The sequence below is a fragment of the Lissotriton vulgaris genome, chromosome 8, assembly GCF_964263255.1.
Source record: "Lissotriton vulgaris chromosome 8, aLisVul1.2, whole genome shotgun sequence".
NCBI lineage: Eukaryota > Metazoa > Chordata > Amphibia > Caudata > Salamandridae > Lissotriton > Lissotriton vulgaris.
The window spans coordinates 1,279,608,528-1,279,629,953 of NC_141696.1; the positions used below are offsets into that span (position 1 = coordinate 1,279,608,528).

The 21,426-nt window shown below is 45.6% G+C and overlaps 1 protein-coding gene across 1 annotated transcript in view; it reads left to right on the top strand.

The window, feature by feature from the left end:
• The first annotated feature begins 4,155 nt into the window (after positions 1-4,155).
• LOC147698613 (cytochrome P450 2J6-like) overlaps positions 4,156-21,426 on the top strand; it is a 686,733-nt gene continuing 669,462 nt past the window's right edge. Inside the window, exon 1 of the mRNA XM_086935205.1 lies at positions 4,156-4,371. Coding sequence (XP_086791331.1) covers positions 4,195-4,371 — 177 coding nt within the window. The 5' untranslated portion in view covers positions 4,156-4,194. The remainder of the gene's footprint in view (positions 4,372-21,426) is intronic.

Consider the following 21,426-nt stretch of genomic DNA (forward strand, 5'->3'; position numbering starts at 1 on the left):
TGCCTGTGGCTGAGATTAATTCAAGCATTCCATCCATCACCTTGCTGTTTTAGGTCTAATTGAACATGTATGCTGTTTTGCCAGCAGCTGCGGAATGAGTGAAGTTTTATTGTTTGCTTGACTGGTAGCCAAATAGTACAAAACCTCTGCTATTTAGCCAGTGGCCAGGTAAATAGTGAAGTTTCCTTGAATCTGCATGGCTGACAGCGAAACAGCTCATAATCTCTACTATTTAATCAGCAACTGGGTAAAAAGTGAAGTTTTTCTGCTATTTGCATGGCCTTCAGCCGAACAGTGCAGAATCTCTACTATTTAGACAGCATCTGGGTAAATAGTGAAGGTTTTCTGCTAAATGCACGACTGTCAGCCAAACAGTGCAAAATCTATACCATTTAGCAAGCGGACGGGTAAATAGAGACATTGTTCTCTGATTTGCACAGGCGCCGGCCAAACGGTGCAGAATCTCTATTATTTAGCCAGCAGCCGGGTAAATAGTGACGTTTTTCTGCTATCTGTATGGCTGCCAGGAAAAGCAGTGCAGAATCTCTCCCATTTAACCAGTGACTCAGTAAATAGTTACGTTTTTTTGCTATTTGCATGGTCGCAGGGCAAACAGTGCAGAATCTTTTTAGCCAGAGGCCATGGAAATAGTGAAGTTTTTCTGCAATTTTCAAGGCCGCCAGTCAAATAGTAAATCATTTCTACTATTTAACCAGCATCCTGGTATATAGAATAAAAAATTCACTAGTTACCCGGTGGCCGGGTAAATAGCTGCTACCTTTTGTTTTTAACCTTGTCCGGGGGCCCTGAGAATACAATAACAATACTTTGAGGTTAATCCTAGGCAATACTAAGTTTGGATCCTCCAACCATAGGCCATAAAAATACCACACAAAAAGCTCTGTTGGACAAAAGAGGTAGAGCCCGCAAAGATACAATACAGGAATTTTTAACAAGGACTCGATGATGAAGCATGCCATGCAGTTAAATCCAGTGGATGAGAGTCCTTTTAACAAACAAGATGGTTTTCTTTAATTAATAGGACGTCCCAATAGATTTGCCCTAGTACAATCGGCCATTCTTGGATATGATTGGTGTGGATAAAAATAGGACTCTCAGACTCACTCTTCCGTCCACTTCCTGGTCTTGCGGAAAGACTCTGAGGACTGCCTGCTGCTGTGGCCTGCTGTGTACTCCATAAGACTGATTTGCTCACCTGGAAGGAATGCTTTGCCGCCTGGAGCCTGGAGCCTGTCTTGAACACTCAGAGGCCTGCCCTGCTGCTTGAGCCCTGCTTCCTTACCTGCACCCAGGACTACCAAAGTGACTGCAAGGGTTTGGTTGCTGGACTCCTTTTCAGAGCCTCAGGGACAGAAAGGCTCCTTCCATCTTAAACCCGCATCTGGACTCAGCCTGTGTGAGTCTTAACCCGCCAAGAGGTGCCCCTCTAGTCCTGGACTCTTGGAGGTGGTGCTAAAGGTGCTCAGATAGCCAAAATCTGAAACTTGGGACTGAGAAATTTTTGAAGCTGCTCCAAGAACTGAGGAAAGATTGGGACCAACCTGTTCATCTATCCACCCAAGGTCCATCTCCGGTCAGCCTAACTTTGCGGTAGCTCCCACTACGCACTCCGATACGCTCTCTGCTGCAGCAAATCCTGTTCAGCATTCTGCCAGCGAAGGTGTATCCGTCCTCCAGGAACTTTCGTCAGCTACAGCCACAAACTTTGTACAGATGAATTTTTTTGACTTCCAAAAAAAAGATTAAGCCCGATCGTAGACATCTTCACTGCGACTTCATCCAGTGACTCCCCACCCCAATATGCCTCCTCCTTGGACACCACCTGCAGCCTTACCCTGTTGAAGTTTCCCTTCAAACATTTTCTTCTGAGTCTGAAGATGTGCACCGGCCGGACCCAATCCACTTCTTGGATCTTGTAGGCACTAGTTTTTACTAAAAACTTCATACTTACTGGATTTTTGTCATTTTGGTCTCAAATTATGTATTACAATGCACTCTATTTTTCTAAATTGGTGTGGTATTTTTCTTGTGTTGTGTTTTCACTTTATTGCTGTTTGTATGCTGCATAAATACACAGTGCCTCTAAGTTAAACCTGACTACTTTGGTGCCAAGCTACCCAGGGTTAAGTACAGGTTAATTTTTTTACTTTTGTGGTTCACTCTGACAGGGACTGTGGCTGTTGCTTGAAGGGGAACAACTATTACAACGCGTGTTTTGCCACGCGTTGCTTTTACATCGCATTCGTTACAACGCATGTGATTTACAACGCGTGGTAAAACCACGTATACCATTACATCACATGCGCTTTTACAACACATGTGATGTAATGGCTATCCACGTCGTTGTGAGGAAACTTAGGCTGTTTCCTCACAACAACGTGAAGCAAGCAGGAAGGAGGAAGCAGGATCCAATGGCGACACTGGAGAGGAGAGAGGAAGGGGGGTTTGTGCATGGGGTGGGGGTTACTTTTGAGGGGTTTAGGGTAGTGTGAAAGTATTGTGGTAATGTTTGTGTTGGGTTTGTTTTTAAAAAAAACGTTTTAGTGTGTGTTGTAGTGTTGTCGTGTTTGTTTAGTGTAGTGTATTAGGGAGGGTAGTTAAGTAGTGTTTTTGTAGTGTAGTGATTTAGGTTTTAGGGTAGTGTAGTGCTGTAGTGCTTGTTTAGTGTAATGATTTAGGTTTTAGGGTAGTGTAATGGTGTTTATGTAGTGTAATGATTTAGGTTTTAGGGGAGTGTAGTGTTGTAGTGTTTGTTTAGAGTAGTGTATTAGGGTTTAGGGTAATGTAGTAGTGTTTATGTAGTGTATTTATTTAGGTTTTAGGGTAGTGTAGTGTTGTAGTGTTTGTTTAGTGTAGTTCATTAGGTTTTAGGGTAGTGTAATGGTGTTTATGTAGTGTGGTGATTGAAGCCATACAATATTCAGTCAGGTCTATGGGGGACATCATGTAATATTGCAATAATTCAGGGTCTGCCACATTACCTAGGAGCTATATATTTCGAAAGCGGAAAATCATCTGCTTATAAAAATGTTGTGCCAAGTACAAAAATGGATGCAAAGTGGTGGAGCATTGGTGCCACTGAAAATGCAGTGCCGGCCTGATACAGTCGGCCTAATGCACATTGCTGCAATAAAATTGCCAGAAGGTTTACCCATATGACCACAATAAAGCCATCAACTAAACTAAAGGAGCCAGTCTAAAACGTCCCGGTATTCCAAATCAAACTAACAGGCTAAATTAAACTGGACATAAAATCCAGGCATATATATATAAATTCCCACTTAAGTCATTAATGCGTTGAGTTCCACACAATAATGTAACACAACAACCTGGAACTGCACTGATAGTAATCTAATCATGCTGCTCAAACTATATAACCGGATTTGGTGATACAACACCCCCAAATGCATTCCCATAATAAAGAATATATTGTAACTAACACGTAAGCCTGAAAGAAACAAATATGTTTTAGTAACTCAATGCTCCTATACATTTGCAGACAATTGTATATTAAAGTAAACCAAATGCAGACATCCCACAATTCACTGACATTCACAATGTTTTTATTGTGCGACTGAATCGCACAATAAAACACACCTAACCTTGCGTGCAGGACACGCTTGTGATAAAAAATAATAAATCCATGACATGGTAGTGTAGTGTGGCATGCGTGGTAAAGGCATACTCCTGGTAAAATTATGCGATGTAATGGTATGCGATGTCATTGACATCGGGTAGTAATACCCGCGTTGTAATGGCACGAGTGGTATTACTATGCGATTTATTGACATACATCCTTGCTTGACCAGGATTAACACCCCACTCAACCAACAACCCAACCTCTTAAACTACATTTTTCTTTTCACTTATGATAACTTGACCTCACAAAGTCAGCCATAATATAGTGCCTATGCACGCTGTGGCGCACTCCACAGCTCTGCTACAGCCACCAGGGAACAGAGAGGTTAAATTTGGCATGATCTCTTGGCAGCTCTGTGCAACCTGCTGACACTCCCAGCCTTCTCAGGTCCATGTTTAGATAGTGTGTATTGCGAGTGTTTTGCATAATGAGAACTAGAAGGAAGAGTGATGCATTCCTACAGGACACAGCTGACTGAGAGACGGTCCAGGTACAGCTTTGCAGGCTCAGCTCCGGATAAACCACCCAACAGGATGGAAGTGATGGAGGTCACTGGGGCTCTTGTCGCACTGGTTGGGGTCTTGCTCCTCGGTCAGTTTCTAAACCTGCAGTGGGCGGCGAGGAAGCTTCCACCAGGACCAACGCCGCTCCCTATCATTGGAAGCATGTGGGCCCTAAACTTCACTCTACACCATGAGACAATCAGGCAGGTAAGCTGAACAGAAGATGCTGGAGGACGTGTGATGATAGTGCAAGATGCAGGGGCTTCTTCTAGGTTGACTCCTATCATTTGGGGTAATATTACACCTAGCGAATAGTGATACCACAGGGTGCAATATGTACTGGGAGCAGCACAAACACACCATTCGGATCTGTGCCTCTCCAAATGGTGACCAAAGGGTAAAAACTGTATTTTTCCCCTATTCCAAGGTCTGTAAATTCACTGTTTGAGCAAATTCCACCAGATTTTGCTTTGAAAAATGTATGCAGTTAGAAACCTTCTTTATGTGGAATAATTGCACGAAGTAAAATGTGACCCAGACACAACCTACTGTTTGCATTCAAACGGGGGATTGGTGTGGGAATAAGAATTATAGAAAGAAGTCAGGTTGGTCACCCTTGGCAGTGGTAACCTGTGGCTGGCCGGGCCCTCCTGGGAAGAGGGGGCCGCATGGAGGACCACAGGTGTGCGAGGCTTTAAGCAAGGAGGTCAGTTTGGGGGCTGGTTGGTCACAGGGGGCTCGGAGAAGGGGAGCACACAAGGGGTGATGCTGTGCACATGGGCAATATAGGTGGCGCTTCCTCCGCTCTAGATGAACAAATAGCAGTGAGCAGTGGGGGAGGCGGGGGGGGGGCGCCTGCTAAGTAGTGCTGGAGGGAGAAAGAGGGGAAGCAGGAAAACCACAGGGGCAAAAGGATACCAATGGGAAGAAGGAGCTGCGAAAACACAAACGGTGAGTGGAGAGTCAGTGGAGGGCCTTTGATAAGGTTACTTTGTCAGACCAGAGGTGGCCACATCTTTGAAGAACGATGGGGACAAGCAACAGAGATGCTCTAGGAGCAGAGAGCAGCAGGCAGAGAAGATGAGTGTACCTCCTCCCAGTGCAGGGGGTGTAGGCTGCCAACAGAAGGGAGCAAAGAGGCTGGCAGAGCAGACAGATGGGGAGGAAGGAAGCAGACTGCTGCCCACCCTGGAAAAGGTTTGATGGAGGGATCCTTTCTCCTTGGAAGGGCCTCACACGGACAATCTGTAGTTATCAGATGTGAGATCCATTTTTCATAGACAGTGAGTGCCTTGGCCCAGGTATATCACGTTGAGAGCTGTAAAGGGCAGGAGGCACAGAGGCTGGTTAGCATGGAGTGGATACAGGACCGCAGTCAGGTGACATGGCGAGGGATGCAGACCAACACAGAGGAGCTGCAAGGACAGGCAACTCTGGAGAACTCTAGACCAGGGGTCTCCAAACCGGTCCTGGAGGGCCGGATCCATGCCAGATTTTTTGGATATCCCCATTGAGATACATGTAGTAATTTAAAAAATCTGGCATGGATCCTGCCCTCCAGGACCGGGTTGGAGATCCCTGCTCTAGACGAACAAGGACTGCTGGAGAGGACAGAAGATAGGAGGGCATAGCACACTGGCTTCATAGTTCGTCCAAAGGAGGAGAAGCGGAGGCGAGTGTTCGACTCTAGAACCGAGAAAAGGGTAAGTACTAACCCAAAAAGAGGCAAAGGGGCACGACCTGCGAGTGTCAAGAGATAAATACCTAAAGACCATCTAGACAGGGGGCTAGGGACATGGAAACCAATGGGCCGCAAAAAGGGAGACATGTTGCAGACCGAGAATGGCAGTGACTGGGAGGACCTGGGCTGGAAAGAGAGTAGGAAAGGAAAGAGAATGGGTGTGCAAAGTGAGGCCCGGATATAGATGCTTGTATGTCAGCATTCCCATTCCCAATATATGCTAATATTTATCTCGAGGAATTCCCAGAATACAAGGTTATGCCCTTCAAACTTAGGACACCATAAGGACCGCCCAGATAATCTTGGAGGGATGGCCTGGCTTAGATATGACGAAGATTTGAGGGCTGGCTTGGAAGCAGAGTAAAAGGTGAAACGTGGCGATTTGTATAACAAAATCTGACTGCTGTAAATAACCCCTGGTGGCTAATGCCGGAAGTGCACACTGCTAGCCGTAAACCACTCCCTTAAGCCCCCCTTTAGTGGGCGCCCCACCCAGGAAATAATGTGAAGCGCAGAATCTGAGGCACAGAGGAGCATGTTGGTCATTCCATAAAGGGCCATGTTACAGATCGCCTTACCTGTTCTGTTGTGAGCACTCCAAATGCCGGGCAAAACACCACTTATTGCGGTGCTACTCCACCAGCAGGCACAGTTACTATCCCGTCCAAAGGCAACAGAACAGGGGTGGGTTTCTGTGAAAAGAACAGTAACGTAGGAAGGTATGTAGTGCCAGGATGCCCTATTGGGCGCCCCTTATAGATCCTGATTGATTGATTATGTAGGGGTAGTTACAACATTACCTTGGCAGGCAGTCTGCAGGTCTGAATGATTGTGGAGTTATTTACATTTGATTGACAAAGGGCATGGAGGAGGTAAATGGGTAGAAAAGTAGAAATCAGTTAAGGAACATGAGGGTATGGTGTAAAACAACTGAAAAGGAAAATATGGGGTTGTAAAAGGTTAGGACCTTCCCGGGTGATACCCATGCCCAATTTGACCATCTTGCCTCTACAAAACATACCCAAAAAGGCAGTAGAGGTTTTCAGACAGATACATGACTTGTTCTGCCCAGAATGCAGCTCAGAGATTGAGTCTATCATGCAGAGTGAATGCTCAGTGTCTTATTCAAAGCTAGATGTGGCAAATCAGCTAGTGAGAGGGTTTAGGGCAGGGTCCAATTTTGGAGTGTGTGCAGTGGTGGCTGGTGACATTTGAAAGTGGTGGGGTGTAAACTTTCTGTCGGAGTTCACTGTCGCGAGCGAGCACAAACATCTAAAGAGGGTTCGGTGGGGTTCTTCCCTGAGATTTTTTTTAAAAAATGAGTGGGTAAATGGTGCATTTCCAAGCAAATGTGAGAAGCAAGCAGGTTAATAAAGCAATTGTGAAAGTGCAGTTATTACATTAATAAAGGGATGTCATATAACAACATGTAGATACTGCCACAAAGTTGGTTTTATAAAAATTGGTAGCACAATTAATTAAATACATTGGCTTGAAGCCATACAATATTCAGTCAGGTCTATGGGGGACATCATGTAATATTGCAATAATTCAGGGTCTGCCACATTACCTAGGAGCTATATATTTCGAAAGCGGAAAATCATCTGCTTATGAAAATGTTGTGCCAAGTACAAAAATGGATGCAAAGTGGTGGAGCATTGGTGCCACAGAAAATGCAGTACAACAAAAACAAAACAACTGCCAATACTGGAAATACTCATTTCTTATTTGACAAAGATCTGCTATGAATAAAACATGGCAGTCTATTCTCTCTTTTATTGCTGATTTATTATAATCGTTTTTTACTGTCAGAACGCTTTTTCATTTTTTCAAAAACATTTCTGTGCATATACAAAATATACAAATATGTACAGAACAAAAAAAAAAGTGATAACAAGATGTGCGCACGCACTCATGAAAACGAAACTAAGCGTGGGGGTGGGACTTCCGTTTTGTGCGCGAATCAGCGCCCACGGAGTTCCTGGCCGGAGTAGCAGTGGTGACGCGGGGCTCCCATGCCCGAGGGAGAGCCCACGGAGGCTACAGAACACCGGATTGCCGGTAAGTGGGACTGTATTCGGGAGCGGGCGGGCGGGGGGGGGGAAGGCGCGTGTGTGTATGCAACGGCAGGGGTGGGTTTTCTGTATGTATGGGTGCGTGCATGGGTGCGCGTGTGTGTGTCTGTTTGTGCGTGTCTGTATGTGTGTGTGCAGGTAGGGCGGCAGCGTGTGTATGTGCGCGCGCGCCTGTGTGAGTGCAGGGGGTGGTGGCTGACTGTGTGTGTGTGCGCCGTGTTTGCATGCAAGCCAAGTGAAAGCAGGGGCTGTGTGTACGTGTCTGCGCAAGCGCGTCTGAGAGGCGCGCTCCCGCGGTGAAAACTGGAAAGGAAAAGCGCGTGGCACATTGCTGTCCACATTCCCAAATACGGGTAACAATAGTTGTCTTGCTGACAGCATTCAATGCTTTCGCATTGAATGCTAGGTCAGCTCGACCTAAAAAAAGTGTGGCCGACCACATTGTTAGAGCAGCTCTGCCCCGTGAACCCAAATCGACATTAAGAGGTATGATGGGACTACCTGCAATAGTCGGACACCACAAATGTGGTAATTGTGCCTGCTGTCCTTCAACAGAAGAAGGGTCTGTGTTCAGTTTCGAAAGAGTACACTGGAAACATCTAACTTTTACGAATTGCCTGATGAAGAATATAATATATGGGATCTGCTGCCCATGTCCAAAACTGTATATCGGATAAACTACACAGGAGGCACGACAGCGAATAACTCAACATAAGTCAAGAATAAGACGCCAGGTCCCTAATGCACCATTGGTACAGCATTGGATCTCACATGGACATAATGAAAACGACCTTCGGTGGACGAATATTTCAAAAATCGAACATGACCCACGAGGAGGAAATTTGGATTTGAGATTGGCACAACGGGAAGCTTTCCTTATAATGAAATTCAACACTGCCACCATGGGATTAAATGAAATTTCAGAAATCTTTAGAGGAAATCCCTGATTAAGATTTCCTTGAGCCCATTTGCTACGACCTAGCACATTAACGAAAATGGTCAGCTGCCACGCTTCAGCTTTTGGCCCACACTACAAACTGTGAGCAATGAGAATTTAATTCCAGCTCTTAAGGCTCTACAATTAATTAGACCTAAACTACTGTAACCAGAATGCTTCTGGCACTGGCAAACATCGACATTTTTTGCTGCCTGCTCACCCACATCGATATATTCCCTATTCAATACAAGGCATTAATGTTTCAAGCATAGCAATAAAAACGAATAGCTCTTGCCAACGATGATTTAATTAATAATGTAATCACGCCTGTGCTTTTCAAGCCCTAATAAAGTTTTCAACTGGACAAATGCAATCTTTCCCTTTTAAGAACACATCAGGTCACATGACCGGGAGAAGAATCGTACGGAAGGACCGACTGCCAACACGGTTGAGACGCCACACTGTAAGAGCCGGACAAGTAAGTTTATGGGCTTAAACTTTGCTTTGCAACGGAGCCGGCAAGATAAATCTGCAGCCTTTGTTATATGAAGTAAGCAGGACGAAATAGGACGCCTTTGTAATTACGGGCCGTTTTGTTACAGGACTTCGTGCATTCATTGCAGCTTCAAGCTACACGGCGGCCGTTTGAAATACACGCCACGTATGAAAGCGTTCCCGGTAAAGCGAATCGGACGCCCACACCGGGTAGGTGGTTTAAGCTATAGGCTTTTGTAGTTTAAGAGCTCATTTTCCTCATTGTGAAACAAACCAACCACAGTTTCATTTCTCTTTGTGTCTACAGGCACTCCAAGCGAACTTTAAGCTTGTGAGGTGAGTGCATATGTACTATTGGCCAAAGTTGGAAGCCCCCCTTCTCTAACAGTAGGAACAGCCTGTCATGTGTCTTTATACTTTTTCTGTTACAGTGTTTATAAAACAACACCCACACCAGTCCTGAGAGACACCCTACATATGAGTCCTAAGGTATGTTGGTTTAAGCCGGCTGGCGGCTGCTCTAGTGAGTGATTTAGTTATATACAGACAAGGGAGTCTAACTTTGGTACATATATCTTTTTCTCATAGAAATCGTGTTGATCCTGAGGAGAACCCCGCAATCAGGGAGTTCAAAACTCATCGATCTTTTGCGGTTTTTGTCAACAAATTAAAAAGTTAAAAAAGACTAGATTAAGACATAATATAATTCTAATGGTTCGAATTGTTGGAGCTTGATTTATCTAACTTTTCTAACTTCTTGCAATACAAATAATTCCTGTTGACATTGACCTATACCTCAGAGGTATTGTTTGTTTATGTGTGTGAATGCCAATTGAGTGTCTGTAGTGTGAAAGGTTTGGTATGGATGTGTTGTTTAGGAATTATGAGATTGTTTTTGTAAATTTTGTATACATTTGTACATTTTGTATATTTTGTATATGCACAGAAATGTTTTTGAAAAAATGAAAAAATAAAAAAGCGTTCTGACAGTAAAAAACGATTATAATAAATCAGCAATAAAAGAGAGAATAGACTGCCATGTTTTATTCATAGCAGATCTTTGTCAAATAAGAAATGAGTATTTCCAATATTGGCAGTTGTTTTGTTTATGTGGTTTAAATAGGCTTAGCCTTACTGTAGAGGAGCCAAGACCCTGTTTTGTTCCTACAGAAAATGCAGTGCCGGCCTGATACAGTCGGCCTAATGCACATTGCTGCAATAAAATTGCCAGAAGCTTTACCCATATGACCACAATAAAGCCATCAACTAAACTAAAGGAGCCAGTCTAAAATGACCTCGTATTCCAAATCAAAGTAACAGGCTAAATTAAACTGGACATAAAATCCAGGCATACTGATAATATCTAAAAAAAATATATATAAATTCCCACTTAAGTCATTAAAGCGTTGAGTTCCTCACAATAATGTAACACAACAACCTGAAACTGCACTGATAGTAATCTAATTATGCTCAACTACAAAACTACTCAAACTACATAACCGGATTTGGTGATTCAACACCCCCAAATGCATTCCTATATTAAAGAATATATTGTAACTAACACGTAAGCCTGAAAGAAAAAAATATGTTTTAGTAACTCAATGTTCCTATACATTTGCAGACAATTGTATATTAAAGTAAACCAAATACAGACATTCCACAATTCACTGACATTCACAATGTTTTTATTGTGCGACTGAATCACACAATAAAAAACACCTAACCTCGCGTGCAGGACACGCTTGTGATAAAAAATAATAAATCCATGACATGGTAATCCCATAAGAAAGTCAGACACCGACCTCACGAACATGATTTTTACCGTTATGTTCTGTGCTGCGCCTAGAGACTGTATAGGTGCCGTTCAGTACTTTATGGAAAATATAACAAAACGATCACAAACTAAAGTCGCATATTTCTAAGACAAGTGAAACATCACACATTAGCCCAGAGCACATGTAGTATTCCAAATGTGGATCACCACTTAGACAGCTTGGTGAATCCCGGCTCACAGCAGCTCAAGCCACAGTGGACAATTCATCACTTTGTGGCAGGCTCCATACAAAGTGAATCACTCTCCGGTACACAACAACTGACATCTGACCCAATTAATAATAAAATTAAAATACAACAAAAAACGTACTTGAACAGGTCTGAGCGCGACGCTGCCTCTGCCAGGACGTGTGACTGACTGCCTCTACCCCAGCCCTATTGTCCATTGAGATGCGCCAGCTGCAGAATCCTTAGTCTGTTCCAAGAGGAGAGCAGGTCCTCCTAGGCACCTCTGGGGTTTACTGTGACCACCGTGCAAAGGCGGAGCAGGGGGTCTAACGCCCTCCTGTGAGAAAAATCATTGTTTTATTTTGAGATGTCGGCATAGCACCAAAACACTATTTTTCAGCCTCTTTGGTGCACTTTGAGACCTTAATGCAAAGGAGATAGGAAAGAGTGGGAGGAGAAAGCACTTCAAGCAAGGCCTGCCAAAGCGCACACATGCCAGCATGAGCATCAGAAGGCACAACACTCAGGCATGCCCAACCAGTTCCTGATCTACCTCTATGGGGCTGAGAAGGAAATGGATGCTGCACCAAAGTGCTAACACTTATAGGACTCTGGACAAACCATACCTCCTCTAGGTGCTGGTGCCCACAACTAGTTACATGTACCACTAACGAACAGTTAGGTGATGGTACGAATGAAGTGCGCGGCTCAGTCTCCTTCCCTACCCCCACCGAGTCTCCCAGGATGGTTCACAAATCTACCGGAAATGGGTGAAATTATCCCCAAAATCTCTGAAACAACTCATGTGTTTAGTTAGAACACAATCCCCCATCACATTCCAGTGTTGTCACTTTTAGCCGAGGAGACAAGGGTAGAGTTGTCAATGTGCCCAAGCTCACATTCTACCCTTTTAGCACTTTTGTGCGCTACGACGGTGGCCCGCAGCCTCGGGCCCTCTGAGAGCACACTCGCACTCCATCTGAGTTATAGACTCCAGAGACCAGACTCCTCTCAGTTGGGTTCTTTCACCAAATTCAAATCCACAGCCTAAATTCACGAAGCGCCCAGAGGCAATTGAGTTGTGTATTTGCAATTTACATAAAAACCAGCACCACGTTCTCTCTCGACGACGAGTTTGGTTCTTGTGGTACGCGGTGCGCAGCTGCTCCGGAGCCCTTCCCCGCTCTCCCCCCCAGCCTCCACATCACACCCCCATGCACAGTAGAGTCCTACCTACTGTCGTTGGCTCAGGCATGGTCGTAATGATGCCCTCTCCCGGGTCCAGGCACAAACTTGCCCAGTCGCCGCTCGCGCACGGGGGGGAGCGTTACACGGGGGTGGGATTAAATATGAAACAAAAAACTTACCTTACAGCCAGTCCGCGCCACCTCTGCTCCCCGAACAGCCTGGAGTGGGCTGCCAGCCCCTCTCATCCAATCCTGGCGCTGCCAGGATTGGCTTGGGCACGGCTACTCTCTGCCCGCCTCACGCCCATTAGGAGACCAAGGGGCTCCTAATGGGCATGCGCAAGCCAGTGCAAACATAAGTGGCCATGACTGGGCACCGGCTAAAAATTCACCCTCCGTCCCCACTCATGCGCACTTGTGCTGCTGGCTGTTGTCCCTGGTCTGACAATCATGTCAGTCAACATGACGCCAGACCGCCCAGCCACCCCTTCAGACTCTGAAGGGGGTTGTCGGTCCGACGTCATGCTGACTGACATGATTGTCAGTTCTCCCTCGGCGTCTTTGAACTTAAGTAAACTGATTCAGTTTACTTAGGTTCAGAGATGCCGAGGGAGCTGTGGGCGGGGGGGGGGGGCTACGCCCCCGTACGCCCCAAAGAACGCACCGCGCCAGAGTGTGTGACATTAAGTATGTGTTCTGGCTACTGCTACTCCACGCCGATGTCTTCTATCTATTAGAAATATAATTCTGTGGCAATATCTACATATACAACAACAAATAATATCTGGGGGTCTGAGAGCAAGTCAGTAAGTCAAGCAAAAAGGACCACTATACCAAAAACATGCAAAACAGTATCAGTGAGAGAGAGTAGGTAATTGCAGGCCAAGTCAGGGCTCAAGAGTATGTGGAGAAAAATATTGTTCCCATCAGAAGCCACACTGTACCGCCCTTGTTGTCATCATTTGGGTTCTCCTTACCCAGGAGACATAACGGCCAGTGAGTTGTTACCGTGACCGAAATGTGGTGTGAGGGCAGAACAGAAAGGAATGTTAGTGGCTAATGAAAAAAGCAGTGTCTGGTGGTTAAAGTGAAAAGTGAGGGGTAATGGTAAAATTAGGTAAATTGGGTGGAAAAAGAATTTTATTGATATCCCCCAATCCCTAAGATTAAAAGGCAGGTGTGGGTGCAGGTTTTAAATAATAACCGCACTTTTTAGTGGTCGACATGTTTCTGCATTCACAAGAAAAGAGTTTCTAATGCATTCTTCAGGACCTAGGAGATACACTACTGCTTTGTTAATAAAGATTAGGAAAATAATGAAAAAATATCACCTGGAGTTCCAGGCGTACTCAACCGTATACCATATATGTTGGTTGAGAGGCTTCACCCCACCTGGCTGCAGCGCAGGTAAAAGGAGCACCGCTCTTTCCGTCGGTGTCTAGACTGCCCGGAGACACCGACGGAAAGAGCGGTGCTCCTTTTACCTGCGCTGCAGCCAGGTGGGGTGAAGCCTCTCAACCAACATATATGGTATACGGTTGAGTACGCCTGGAACTCCAGGTGATATTTTTTCATTATTTTCCTAATCTTTATTAACAAAGCAGTAGTGTATCTCCTAGGTCCTGAAGAATGCATTAGAAACTCTTTTCTTGTGAATGCAGAAACATGTCGACCACTAAAAAGTGCGGTTATTATTTAAAACCTGCACCCACACCTGCCTTTTAATCTTAGGGATTGGGGGATATCAATAAAATTATTTTTCCACCCAATTTACCTAATTTTACCATTACCCCTCACTTTTCACTTTAACCACCAGACACTGCTTTTTTCATTAGCCACTAACATTCCTTTCTGTTCTGCCCTCACACCACATTTCGGTCACGGTAACAACTCACTGGCCGTTATGTCTCCTGGGTAAGGAGAACCCAAATGATGACAACAAGGGCGGTACAGTGTGGCTTCTGATGGGAACAATATTTTTCTCCACATACTCTTGAGCCCTGACTTGGCCTGCAATTACCTACTCTCTCTCACTGATACTGTTTTGCATGTTTTTGGTATAGTGGTCCTTTTTGCTTGACTTACTGACTTGCTCTCAGACCCCCAGATATTATTTGTTGTTGTATATTGAGTTCGGGGCTTATATCTGGTCGGTCGGTAAACTTGCCCTTAGACCCTTCCTAATTGTTTGTTGAATGTGCAATATCTACATAGACAAGGCAAGCCGGTGTGGTGCTCAGTGACTTGTATGGTCTTTGACACCTTCAGCAACTTCTTGGAGTGGACAATGAAGAGAAACAGGAGGCCTTTGCTGGTGCTGCTTATCAATATCTACTTTTGTGAGGGCAAAGGTGGAGAACAGGACCCAAGCCTAGCAACGACGCAGAACTTCCTACTAGAAGGTAACATGGGGGATCTCTGTGCATGGTCCTCAGAAACAAGACACTAGCTGGCTGAGTTCTCTGTTCCAGATCCAGCTCTAACCCTCCTGCCTGCATATGTATGTATGTAAGGTGTATTTAGAAGAGGACTCTGACCAGACTTGTATCGCGGCGCTGAGAGTCGCTCCTGAGAGAAGCTGGGGGGAACAGAAATATAGGGAAAGGGGTAATTATCATTAGATCAGCGTTCTTTTGGGAAAAGCCAGGTTGTAATGGCTTACCTGAACTTAAGCAATTTGTCCTGAGATCTCAGTTGAGGCGGAAGTTTATTCCAAACCTGACCGGCTTTATTAGAACAGGCTCTCCCCCCTTGACGCATTCTGCTAAATCTATATTCTTGAACAAGATTGGCTGTAGCAGAACGTAGTGATTTTCCGGGAACGTATTTCCTCAGTCTGGTCTGTAATAGCTTTGGACCTTTGTTCTGGAGGGCTTTGAATACAATATAGAATGATTTAAAGAAGATTAGAACATTAGATTTTTGGGAGCTCCATTGAAAACAATGCAGTAGCTCCGGTTTATAATGGCTGGTATAAGCCCGGAGCTCCAACATTCCAATGTTTCTTTGTTCACAGCTGCGGCTGTGATCAAAGCCTTCAGGGAGCCTGAGGGGATTCCAATCCCCTCACGCTCCCATAAGGCTTTGTTTTATTTGTTAGAACATTCTGCCCTCTAGTGGCAGAACGTTCTAATAGCCTTATAGCCCTTCGTAGCTGGGCTATACCGGCTATTAAAGCCCTGCTCCCTTGTTGAAGGCCCTCGCCGTTAATGCTAGAGCGGGCCTTTAATAGCTGGTATAGCCCGCTACGGTGGGCTATAAGGCTATATTCTTTGTTCGATGGGTAATCAGTGAAGGTCCCTAAGAGCACTGGAGGCGGAAGAATTCCATGATCAATTCAGAGTCAGTTTGGCCATGGCAATCTGAACTCTGTCCAGTCGCTTAACCAGATAGTTAAGGGCTCCTAAGAGGAGGGCATTATACACCTAGCAATTAGAGATTTAGCTTGAGCAGGTAACATTGGCAAGAGCTATCTAAGGCCCTGAAGAAGTGCAAAACAAACCCCTACTACTCTATTAACATGCATTTCGAGAGCAAGGTGTTCATCTAAAGTAACTCCAATGTATTATTAGATGAACCCCCGTAAGTGAATATCCTATGTGCATATACATGTGTTTTACTAAAATCGAAAGGACTTGGCTAATGCCAACCTTAAAAATGTACGAAAAAATGATTCTGACCACGGTCTCTTTTTTAGCTCTCATAGAGAGAGCTCCTGGAATGTGTGCATGGAGGGGATCAGCTCAGCCATGGATGGCTGTGTCATTCATCATATTCATCAGGCATTGGCTGATTGTTACTGTCATTTCTGATGTGTTGAGCTTTGTCATTGCACTAAGGCCAGGGCCACTTGAATTATGCAACAGTGGAGGATTAAACTATGCAGCAGGGTTTACTAATTTATGAGTCAAGCAAAGGCAAATCATGTGACATAATGCGTCACATTTTGTGACATGACAACGTTACTGCATTATTTTGTCATTTTTGCATGTTACCACTGCCTGCACAAAGGTTCTACTTCTGATTAGTAAGAGGTCTAACACTCAAGTGCAGCAGTAGGCAATTGAAAGGTAACCAGTCGACTTTCGCAACGCATCTTTCACTGCGCAGCAGCGCATGTTGCAGCATTTGTAGTAGCTTTTGATACATTTGAGCTCAAATCGATTTTTTTCTTGCAAAACCTGCAACGTATGCAGACGATAATGGATTATGTGGTAAATGCAGAAAATCCGTTTTTATGTGGAAAACACAGCTGCCACAGAATTCCATAATTCCAGAAGCCCTGACTAAGGAATATGTCAATCTGACTGGTGCACCACTGAAGTGAACACACATAAAATGAACTGGATCACGAAGTATATTCAAAATTGTAACCATAAAATGAATAGCTATTCCTAATATACCCAGGAGATGAACAAGTCAATTCAACCAGACTTGTGTGGCATTTTTCACAAAAAATATAGACTCGAAAATACAAATATTACATTTCGAACTTCAGAAGGTTTTCAATCGTTAATTTAGTATAGTGAAAGTATGAAACACAAATCACATTCAAGTGATGTCGATGTAAACAAAACAAGAAGTGTATTAGGGTTTTATTATAGTATAGTCCGAATATTGTTTACATTCGCAATTTTCCAAACGTATTACAATACAATCTATACCGCTATACCTCACCTATACACAGATATATTGACTCCCATTTCCCAGAGGATTACAGGGGTGCCTTGTGCATGCAATATTCTGCTAAGCAGGGGCTCTTCTCTTTTATTCAGCTGTGATTGTCTGTGAACAGACATCATGGCACAATGGGATGTCAAGATCTGATATTTAATGAACCCTTCTCAACGGTACTGAAGGAGATTAAAAAAGAATCAGTGGTAAAATAATGATCGATGAAAGACTGGGCCAGAATCAGTCACATATCAGGCAAGACTATGACAAGCCGGTGGTGTTGGGTCAGAGTCAGTTGTATGCCAGACGTACGTGGTATAGTACAATAGTGAGGCAGAAGCGTCAATCACCTGACAAGAGCGCCTCTGATAGAGCTCAAAATGAGTTAGTCATATGCCAAGCAAACATTTTGGACTCTCAGGTAGGACTAAAGCAAAGTCACGCATAAACCTAGGGTCGGATAGCACATGAGAAGCATCAATCCCATGTTAGATGAACCTTTGACAGGCTGGTTTGTCTAAAGAAGAGTCGATCACACAGTTACATCTCTGACAGTTGGGTAGTAGGGGGACAGTCGGGTGCCATGAAGCTTCCACTTTTGACACTTTAGTGGGGGTGAGAGCCTTTGTGTAGTGTTGTGTAATATTCTCCTCCTTCCTCCTCTTGGCAACTCTGCCTACCCCTACTCTCTCACCCCCCACCTGACACCCCCCACACCCCTACCCCTTACTTTACCCACCCCTCCTTACTTTGTCCCCTGAGTCCTCCTGTCATTCTGTAAAAGTACTATTTGTAACAACTTACTGGTTCATTCAATTGGTTCTGTTTAGTGGAGTGGTGTGGCTCACTGGTTAGAGGTGGCAGACCCAGAAGCAGAGGACGGCCCGGGACCAGGCTTCAATTCCCGACGCGGCAGGGTCATGGACCAGGGTCAGCGGACTTGATAATTCTCGCCTCTGTGCCTACTCCAACTGGGGATCACACTCGGCAACTCTGGGCATTAGCTTGCCTCATCTCCACAATGCCCCCCACATATGCCGGGGATGCCTGGTTTCACCTTGGAGATACCCAGTAGGGACCATCTCACAGGGAAAGCTAGGACGTGTTCCCCAGCGGTCTACAGTGCGGAGATACCCCATGTGGGGTGATTCATGCGCTTTACAAGACATCATTACATTACATTATCCTATATGTACTCTTCTCTCTATGTACTCTTATTGGTTCCTTATATTTTTGTCTGACCGCCTGTATAATTTTTCCCATTTATTTGTGAAAGGTAAGGGACGATTTCGACCGAAAACCTTAAAGTATTGCCCCCCGGTAGCCGCCTCTCATACCACTCGAAATTATCAAACAAAGAAGCAGGCTCTGGAGACTGGAAGGCAGGAAACAGGAGTTTATTCCGACGGAGCAGAACACGTCAAATCAGACAACAGGGTATCTTCTCGAGGTTCTCTAAACACATCTCTGAGGCCTGGCCTCTTATACCAGGTTTATGGTCTTTATTACAGTTTATTACATGTGGCACATTTTGCAAATACTTTGAAGTACGGAAAGACATCCTCGGAATCCCCGCTTCGAGCCCGTTCCCACACACATTTACAGTAGAAGTCCCCACCCCGATCTCAGTAGGTGATGGATGTCGCGCAGCTGGACATTCCGCCGGTTCCCGGAATGTGTGCGGCTGATCGGATCTCATGGGGTGGGGGCTTTGATCAGTTGTAGATCCTTTGAAGAGAGAAGCTTCCTACTGTATGGGGGCAATAAATTGCATCCGCAGGGCCAGATGGTGGCCTGGGAGCGAGCAGGACAATTGGGCACAGAGGAAAGGGGGTTCGTCAAAGGATGTATGATCATGAAAGGGATGGAGGGAGGCGTTGGCTGGGTACGGGATGTGGCTCCGAGGCAGGGTCGCGCTGAAAGGGAGGTTTATGGCTCAAGTATGTGAGAGCAGGGGCTGTCTGCGTGCGGGGGGATGCTTGCGAGGTTAGAGGGAGAGAGAGAGAGACGCGCTGGCTATCGGCAGTGGGCAGAGAGGCCATGGCATTCAAAATGGCTGCTACTTACGCGCACATATGAGCCTGAAAAGGGACAAGATGGCGCTGATAATGTTGATGTCGCAAACTAGATTTTAATAGTCCTCCCTTTTCAACATATCTAGCCAGCTTGTCAATCTATATCTATCCCCATTATATTTCGGACTTCAACTTCATACATAGCTCTCATGCGTTCGGCTTCAAAGTCCAAAGTCTTGGGGCAGATACAGTTAGCGCAAAGTGAGCACAGGGGTGGGGGCATTGAACACCCAGGCAGAATCCACATATTACGACAATCAGTATTAATACGATCATAAACAACCTCCACCCCCAGTCCTTTACAGTACTCCAGAACCAACTCCCAAACGACCATTCTTCTTGTTCCTGATGAACTTCTGAGGAAAGTCTGTGGAGGTGTTCAATGGCTTTGTAAACTGAGGGTGAATTGTCCGGTATGTAGGTGCAGCAGCTGGACCCAATGATACGGCATGCTCCTCCGCGATCCGCTAGAACCACATCTAGAACAAGGCGGTTCTGAAGAGCCACCAGGCGGACCGCCTGGAGCTCGGCTGTATTGTTTGTGAGGATGCCAGCTGTAATGTTCATTGTCGTTTCAACTGCGTAGGTCAAATGTCGGATGGCACGGCTGTTCGCCATCGGACCCCAGAGTGGAACAAGTCCCTTCATTGCGTCCAGGAACTGTGCTCCGGTGGAGTCGGCTTGCTCAATGTCTTTTGCTCGTTTTTGTTGGTGATGGTTTGCTGGAGCCACATAGGTCAGAGGAAGGATGAAGGCAATGTAACAGGTACCCCCCCAGCCTTTGGGGAGCCAGGTGTAGGCTTTCGTACCACAAACAAAGTACATGTTCGGAGAGGTGACAAAAAAGGGTGGATCAGTTGAGTCCAAAGTTCTGGTGATGCGGCAGGCACTGTGGCCTACCAGCTGTGTCCCAAGGCCTTCGATGCATACAAGGCCCAAGACATTGACGACAGATAGGGCCACAGTCAGGGTGACAGCTGTTCGTTTCTGGAGGTAGGAGAAGGTGGGTCGGGCTGGGTTGTTGAACACCTGCATTTCAATCCGTTCTTTGGCAGGGATGTCCATATGAATAGAGTCGTTGGACGTCAGAGGGCAAAAGGGGGCAGCAGTTCTTCCTGTTTTGTTCTGCCAGACCCCATGATAGAAGTGTGCCATAGTTCTGCCGGAAGTGGCATTATCCCTGTAGCTTTCTTGCAAGAGGATCAGCCAAGCAAGGCAGGAGCCGTGAACAGAGAAAGGTGAAGGAATGAAGGGAATAGAATGTCCAGTGGCGTGGGGTAACAACCCACAGATCCAGCAGTTTGTGGCATTGGCGGCAAGGTTGTGCTGGTGCAGCAACTGCACGAAGGAGTTGTTCCAAAACTCCTTACGTCTTTCTTGGAGTTGAGGTGAAAGAGTGACCAGGTAGTGTTCTTTCATTGTGGTAGGCTGTGCAGTAGTTAGAAATGTCTTATGAGCTGGTGCGCTCTCTTCCACGATCCAGAGGGTGGTCATGAGGAGGAGGCAAAAGAGAAGGGCGATAAAAAGGGCAATAGTCTTTGAGCTGTGTATTTTGTCAGTGTTTGGGTTTCTGTAGTGGGTCTTCGGATATCCGGTTGCTTCCATCATCTTCGTGTCGGGGGCTTCCATCATCTTCATATCGGGCGCTTCCATCATCTTCAAGGGGCTCGGTAGCGGGCACAACCACAAACTTTGTTTGGCTTCTCTCCTGGCAGCCTTAGTAGTGTTAAGCCGCCGCTCTGAGAATTGTAACTTAGTCAGTGGTCTGCTTAGCCGAAGCTTCCTCCCTCCGTCGCAGGTTATACCCTTCTCTGGATGGCACAGTGGGATTGGGAAATTCTGCCAGTTCAAGTGTCTCTTTATCAGGGTAACAGCTCAGGGATGGTCGATCTTTGTTCAGGAGCTCTTCTTGGGTGGCCACGTCTTCGGTCGTCGTCAGGGTTGAGGAGATCTTCTTGCAGTGGTGCGCATGCAGCCAGTTCCGCTTCCTTGCTCCATCACTTCCACTCGAAGAGCTGTACGGGTGGTGATCAGGACTTGCCAGGGGCCCATCCACCGGGGTTCCAGACTCTTTGCA